The following is an 8,307-nucleotide window of genomic DNA, read 5'->3' on the forward strand; positions in this document are numbered from 1 at the left end:
TCATTCACTTCCTTTCCTCGTGTCTCAGCTCCAACCCTTTAGCATGCGGGGGATCCGGTGTATCCTTGTTCATTAAACCCTCACGAAGCTTCCTCAATCCTTGTTCCTCCCTGTGCAATTAGAGAATCGAGATGTCTTTCAAGATGGCTGAATTCGATCGACTTCTGGGTCATGGGCTGGAGGACGGAGGAGCGAGGAAACGAGGAAGCATAATTTGATTATTGAGGAGCACCTTTTTTGTGGATTCAGACCCTTTGCTGTGGGACTTCATTTTATGGTCAGGTGCATTCTGTTTGCTTTAATTATCTGTCAAATGTGTCTTGACCTCAACTGATGTCCACCTGTTGTAAATTGAATTGATTGGACTTAGTTTGGAAAGGCACAGACCTAGGTATATAAGGCTGTAAGAAAAAATGATGTGGATGTCGAAGATCTCAAAGAGGAAGTTTATCACAGCATAGCAGTGGCAAAGTACATGAAACACCTTGGATTCACCGGCATCAGAATGAACCCAGAACATTAAAATCTCAAACCTTTTATTCTGTTACAGTTTACCATTCTTAGCGTAAACTAAGTTGCTCTCGTTGTAACAGCTGTGGTCTGTATGTTAATGAAGTTGAGACACCCCATTGTCTGCGATGGTTCTCGGTGTACCACACCCATTCCCATTCTACAATTGATGACTTTTGCTGAGGATGTGATCAGCCCAAATGGTGAAGAAACAATATAACTTGACTTCCTTCTTATTCTATGATAATTTAGCCATTTTGGGGATGAGCTCATTCTAAAATATACTTTGGAGTGGAATATGGGTCGAGGCATACTACAATTTCTTACATGTCCCACAGTTTACACTGCACTGTCAGGACAAAAAAGACATGTAGTCCAAGGAAATGTCCGTTGATTGCCAAGATCAAATTGTGGCAAGGCACAGATCTGGGCTGTGTTTCCCAAAAGCATCGTAAGCCTAAGTAGATCGTAGAACCATTGCCACCAATGGCCTCTAGGATCAACTTAGCTCAGAATGCTTTTGTAAAACGCTGCCCAGGACAAGGAGATAAAATGACTTCCAAGGCTTTGATTGGTCACTGGACAAGCAGTGGCCTCAATCTCTTTTAAACGGAAGAAGCATGGAATGACCCAGAACCTTCCTAGAGTTGGTCATCCAGACAAAATGAGCATCTGGGCATTTGGGTTCGGAGATGAGTAAGAACACAATGTTTACTATGAAAGAGCTCAAAAAGTCCTGTGCAGAGATGGAAGAACCTGTTGGACAGACAAACATCATTGCAGCACTACATAAATCCGACCTTTGTGGCAGAGTGATTAGACAGAAGCTATACAGACTGGTGAGATGTGAACTGAACTCGGTGGACAGTACAGTAAGCGCTGATTGGTGTAGAACAGGCAATGCACATCACCTGGCTAATAGCATCCCTATGGTGAAACATTGCGGTGGCAGCATCATGCTATGGTATGCTTCTCAGCAGCAGGCACCGGGAGACTGAATAGCAATCAGATACAGGAACATCCTAGAAAAAAACGTCCTCTACAGCACACACACATTTTTAGATGCTGAAATAGACTATGAGGTAATGGTGGGAAAAACCATGGAGGGATGGCCAGTCCATCACAGACACACTAAGGACAAGTTATTGTGGGGGAAACTGAAGCTCCTGGAAAGGGAAGAAACTCATGCAGACACAGGAAGAACATGCAAACTCCACACAGAAAGTCTTTCTGGATATAACCAAACACACCAATCTCATCATCCAGAATCTCAGAATAACCAGTAGTGAGTGCAGCCTTACGAAGAGACTCAGGAAGAGTTTCTGAATGTTAGTGGAAACATTTATGTAGTATAAAACCAAATTGGCCACTGGTGAAATATGAATAAATGAAACATTTGTGACTTAAACATTGCAAAAAATGGCATCGGAATACACTGATATTTTTGAATGACCATAAGTACAATGTGTTTTTTGTAACCAAACCAATTTCTTCCCCCTAAACCAGTTCAGCGGACACTCCCCCTTGATTTTACTGGTCATGTCGATTACAGTGCTGGTGTGTGTTTCCCGTACAGCAGCGTAACTCTCTGCTAGACTACTATAGTAGCAGACATCCCAAGTCTCCCGGGAGTTCCGGGAGTCTCCCGCATATATAGCGGCTCCCTGATGCCCGCAAATTAGTTTAAATCTCCCGGAATCTCGAGCTTGTGAGCTCCAAACCGCGTAGCGCACGCTAGGCATAGAGGGAGAGAGCGAGAGACCTTGCGTGTGTGCAAATGTGCCCCCCCCCCCTCCTCAACAAAACCAAACAACCCTACTCATCCCACCCCCCCCCCCCCCCCCCCCCCCAACCCCCGTCCCCAGTCAACAAAACCGAACAACTTAAAGATATAGATTGTACTGCTTATTTTGCTCAAGATCAGGATTTCTTGAGTCCACATGTCATGCAAACTAGAAACTCTTCTTCTAACCACAGGTTGAGATCTGTTGCTCAAACACACAACTCTGCGATTTTGTTTGCGAATGTTCGTTAGAACGATGTTTTCGGGAAACAGACTCGTTGAACTGCTGATAACGACGGAACTTGGCTAATGATGCTTTCAGTAAAACACACTCCTGATTGTCTACAAACACTAATCCCTAACCCTACCTACACTTGACCACTGAGATCAGCTGCAGGGCAGGGAAAATCAGGCTTATATTTGATGTTTTACACCTGATAGCTTGAATACATGAGAACAACTGTGCAACTCAAACATCTTATGAACGGTTATTGACTGGGACAGTATTTGTATGAAAGAGAGGCAATGGTGCATATATTATATATTTTTACTTAATGAATGACAGGCAATGAAAGGCAGACATAATCAAGTAATTAAAAGCTCAAACAAGAACTCCAGCATTGAGCAACTCTAAAATATTCAATAGACTCCCAGACTGCAACTACATTTAAACAACGATTCAGCTGAATTCATAGACAATCACAGCAGAAGTCAAGTAGTTATACTTGAATCTTTAAAACAATGATCATTAATTACCAAAAACCACACATTTCTGTGAAATTTCTGGAAAAGTGATAAATATGATAACATGAGGCTTAAATTACGATCAGATAGAAAATAATAAAAAGCAACACAGTTAAAAAAACAACAACATGGGAATGTGTTCATGGAAATATTCAGGTAAATTGTGAATTTCTATTTCCACCAGTGTAACGTGAGCTTTCAAATGTAGGTTATTAAGTTTGACTTAAGGTGCATTTCAAATGTGCCCATAAAAACAAACAAGATGCACTAATGCTTGTAACATATCCTTATGATTTATGACAGTGTCACTGTAACTTTTATTCACTTCAGGTTTGTACAGACATCCAGAGCTGCTGGTGGACTAGAAGAAGCTGGTCTTGAGTTTGATGGTGGGCGCCGCTTGTACGCTGGGCTGAGGCTGTCTGGCCGCCGCTTTGGCTCTACTGTTGGCCTGCGTGGACCTGATGGCTGCCTCGAGCCGGGTCTTGAGTTCTGGTGCCGCCCCGATGACGGTCTTGAAGGCCACGGGGTACAGCGGGCCGATGTGCATCAGGTTCTGCAGGGCGAACTCGTGCAGGCCCGTGGAGCTGCTGGGGGCCGTGGAGAAGCTGGTCTCGTCCAGCAGGTATGAGATGAGCGTCGGGACCAGCAGAGCCAGTAATTGAACTCCTGCGGGACACAGAGCGGTTTAAGGGAGGAACTTGACATGGAGCTGCTCATTTTTGTACTTTCAATTGAATTTTTATGTTAATATAGTGATCAAATTGGTACACAGTATTCATTGGCTTTAGTATTTTTAAAAAGGTTTTACAGCAGTTTTGATCATTTAAAGGTGACATATTATGCCGTTTTTCACAAGATGTAATATAAATCTATGGTGTCCCAGAATGTGTCTGTGAAATTTCAGCTTAAAATATCATATCATTTATTATAGCTTGTCAAATTTGCCCCTTTTTGGGCGTGAGCAAAAACGCTTAGTTTCTGTGTGTGTCCCTTTAAATGCAAATGAGCTGCAGCTCCGCCTCCATTCAGAAGAAGGCGGAGTCTTTACACAAGCTTCAGAAACTCCGGCAATAACAAAACAGGCCAATCTCACTCATCCAGAATCCCAGAGTAACCAGTAGCGAGTTTATGTAGTAGTTGTGGAGTTCCATTGATCACTCAATGACAGAACAGTTTCAGGCTTTGCTGGATCTTCTGCCGTTGTGTTAGAACTGGTCACTGTTGTTGCTCGAAAAAACCAAATGTCAGCTGGTGTGTGTAAACGTGCAGATTAAGGGCCGGTAATATTATAAACGTGCAGATTAAGGGCCGGTAACATTATAAACGTGCAGATTAAGGGCCGTTAATATTATAAAGTGCAGATTAAGAGCCGGTAATATTATAAAGTGCAGATTAAGAGCCGGTAATATTATAAAGTGCAGATTAAGGGCCGGTAATATTATAAACGTGCAGATTAAGAGCCGGTAATATTATAAACGTGCAGATTAAGGGCCGGTAATATTATAAACGTGCAGATTAAGGGCCGGTAATATTATAAACGTGCAGATTAAGGGCCAGTAATATTATAAACGTGCAGATTAAGGGCCGGTAATATTATAAACGTGCAGATTAAGGGCCGGTAACATTATAATGTGCAGATTAAGGGCCAGTAATATTATAAACGTGCAGATTAAGGGCCTGTAATATTATAAAGTGCAGATTAAGGGCCGGTAATATTATAAAGTGCAGATTAAGGGCCGGTAATATTATAAACGTGCAGATTACGGGCCGGTAACATTATAAAGTGCAGATTAAGGGCCGGTTATATTATAAACGTGCAGATTAAGGGCCGGTAATATTATAAACGTGCAGATTAAGGGCCTGTAATATTATAAACGTGCAGATTAATGGCCGGTAATATTATAAACGTGCAGATTAAGAGCCGGTAATATTAGAAACGTGCAGATTAAGGGCCGGTAATATTATAAACGTGCAGATAAAGGGCCGGTAACATTATAAACGTGCAGATTAAGGGCCGTTAATATTAGAAACGTGCAGATTAAGGGCCGGTAATATTATAAAGTGCAGATTAAGAGCCGGTAATATTATAAAGTGCAGATTAAGGGCCGGTAACATTATAAACGTGCAGATTAAGAGCCGGTAATATTATAAACGTGCAGATTAAGGGCCGGTAATATTATAAAGTGCAGATTAAGAGCCGGTAATATTATAAACGTGCAGATTAAGGGCCGGTAACATTATAAACGTGCAGATTAAGAGCCGGTAATATTATAAACGTGCAGATTAAGGGCCGGTAATATTATAAAGTGCAGATTAAGAGCCGGTAATATTATAAACGTGCAGATTAAGGGCCGGTAATATTATAAACGTGCAGATTAAGGGCCGGTAACATTATAAACGTGCAGATTAAGAGCCGGTAATATTATAAACGTGCAGATTAAGGGCCGTTAATATTAGAAACGTGCAGATTAAGGGCCGTTAATATTAGAAACGTGCAGATTAAGGGCCGGTAACATTATAAACGTGCAGATTAAGAGCCGGTAATATTATAAACGTGCAGATTAAGGGCCGGTAATATTATAAAGTGCAGATTAAGAGCCGGTAATATTATAAACGTGCAGATTAAGGGCCGGTAATATTATAAACGTGCAGATTAAGGGCCGGTAACATTATAAACGTGCAGATTAAGAGCCGGTAATATTATAAACGTGCAGATTAAGGGCCGTTAATATTAGAAACGTGCAGATTAAGGGCCGGTAATATTAGAAACGTGCAGATTAAGGGCCGGTAACATTATAAACGTGCAGATTAAGGGCCGTTAATATTATAAACGTGCAGATTAAGGGCCGGTAATATTAGAAACGTGCAGATTAAGGGCCGGTAACATTATAAACGTGCAGATTAAGAGCCGGTAATATTATAAACGTGCAGATTAAGGGCCGTTAATATTATAAACGTGCAGATTAAGGGCCGGTAATATTATAAACGTGCAGATTAAGGGCCGGTAATATTATAAAGTGCAGATTAAGAGCCGGTAATATTATAAACGTGCAGATTAAGGGCCGGTAATATTATAAACGTGCAGATTAAGGGCCGTTAATATTATAAACGTGCAGATTAAGGGCCGGTAACATTATAAACGTGCAGATTAAGGGCCGTTAATATTAGAAACGTGCAGATTAAGGGCCGTTAATATTAGAAACGTGCAGATTAAGGGCCGGTAACATTATAAATGTGCAGATTAAGGGCCGTTAATATTATAAACGTGCAGATTAAGGGCCGGTAATATTAGAAACGTGCAGATTAAGGGCCGGTAACATTATAAACGTGCAGATTAAGAGCCGGTAATATTATAAACGTGCAGATTAAGGGCCGTTAATATTAGAAACGTGCAGATTAAGGGCCGGTAATATTAGAAACGTGCAGATTAAGGGCCGGTAACATTATAAACGTGCAGATTAAGGGCCGTTAATATTATAAACGTAATATATAAAAATTATATATATATATATATATATATATATATATATATATACACACAGTACAAAACCTAAAATATTTTTAACAATAAATATAAATAATAATACCAAATAATATTATTCTTCAAGTTTTATGTTCCATCAAATAAAATAGTTTAACAGTTGTGCAAAAAGATCCACAATTATCTGAATAACTGCACACAAAATCACAGAATGGCAGTGGGCCTCTATTCTGCTGCTGCATGTAAACAATTTTTTTACTTACATTTTAAATTGCTGTGGAAAACAATGCAAAACAACATGGCAAAAACAGCACTAGAACTTAATCCAAACTCAAACTGTAAACAACATGTAAGCCTATGTAGCCTTAGGAAACACAGTTGTGCAGTACTACGCAAATTTTAATGTAACTGAACACACACAGAAATTGGACTGGGGGTCTTACATGCGCTTCATGTGGCACACTAGCACACACACGCAAGGTCTCTCGCTCTTGCTCGCTCGCTCTTCCGGGAGATTTGAACTAATTTGCGGGCATCAGGGAGCCACTATCAATATGCGGGAGACATGATCAGACATCTTATCTTTGATAGGCAGACGCGTGATAACAGCTTGACCGTGAGTGAAACCTAAGCGCTTGCGCACGGATGGGAGGGGCGGGTGACATTCATTTTCGGTTTACGTTTTCTGCTGTTTTTTTTTAAATTTCGGCCCGAAACCGATAATGCCATTTTCGGCCGAACATTTTCGGCGGCCGAAATTTCGGTGCACCCCTAATTATAATAAGATCCTCTTCATACATCAGAAGGAGTGAAATCTGATCAGCTTATTTGACATGCTTGCAGAGAAAGACTCACTAAAACAAAGTTTCACTTTTCATGTTTTCTGTGTTGGTAGAAGCACCGGGACTCGATTATAGCAAGTCAGATTTTCATATATGTCCCCTTTAAAGGTCTGCGTGTGAAATATGATACAGGGCTGTACAGGGTCAGCTGGCGAACGCTTACGGCTTCGCTCCTCGGCCATGGCGACGAGGCTCTCCAGCACTCGGAGGCCCTCCTGCACCGCCTGTAGCTCTGCCGGAGACGAGGGCCGGCTCTGCTCCACGCTCCTCAGCTGCTCCACCAGCGCCGGGGCCAGCGCGTGGATGAACGGAGCCGAGAGACTGCGGCACGGGTGCTGGAACACCGACAACAGCAGCTGATAACAGCGGGCCTGAGTCTGAACACACACACACACACACACACAAGAAACATTCATGCTTTAAACTGCCTCGATTATGCTTTTTCTGATATTTCCTTTCATGTAGTGTGTAATAGAGATGTTTGTGAGTGTAAAAGATCTGCAAAGTTTCAAAGTTAAAAGTGCAGATAAATATAGATAGTTGTAGATAAAAGGAGTTTTTGTTTTTGTGATTCTGAACTGAAACGAGTCGTCAGTAATTCAGTCTCACTTCCCGCTGAACACACACCGCTGTTCAAACGTTTGGGATCGGTACGATTTTTAATGTTTTTAAAACAGTCTCTTGACACCAAGGCTTTATTTGATTAAAAATACAGAAACTACAGTAAAAACAGTGAAATATTATTAGAATGTGAATACATAGTAAAGTGTAATTTATTCCTGTGATCAAAGCTGAATTTTCAGCATCATTACTCCAGTCTTCAGTGTCACATGATCCTTCAGAAATCACTATAATATGATGATCTGATGCTCGAGATACATTTATGATTATTATCAGTGTTGAAAACAGTTATTTAAATTTTTATTTCAGGATTCTTTGATGAA

General features: G+C 41.0%; 1 protein-coding gene across 1 annotated transcript in view; it reads right to left on the minus strand.

Annotated features, from left to right (window-relative positions):
* Positions 1–2,822: 2,822 nt before the first annotated feature.
* The window catches only part of heatr5b (HEAT repeat containing 5B), a 68,542-nt gene continuing 63,057 nt past the window's right edge, over positions 2,823–8,307 (minus strand). The window contains exons 34-35 of the mRNA XM_077237584.1: positions 7,527–7,740; positions 2,823–3,706 (exon numbers count right to left, since the gene is read on the minus strand). Of these exons, the coding sequence (XP_077093699.1) occupies positions 3,399–3,706; positions 7,527–7,740 (522 nt within the window). The 3' untranslated portion in view covers positions 2,823–3,398. The remainder of the gene's footprint in view (positions 3,707–7,526; positions 7,741–8,307) is intronic.

This window comes from Siphateles boraxobius, unplaced genomic scaffold, assembly GCF_051911475.1.
Source record: "Siphateles boraxobius isolate OS27281-9 unplaced genomic scaffold, OSU_SipBor_1 204, whole genome shotgun sequence".
Lineage (NCBI taxonomy): Eukaryota > Metazoa > Chordata > Actinopteri > Cypriniformes > Leuciscidae > Siphateles > Siphateles boraxobius.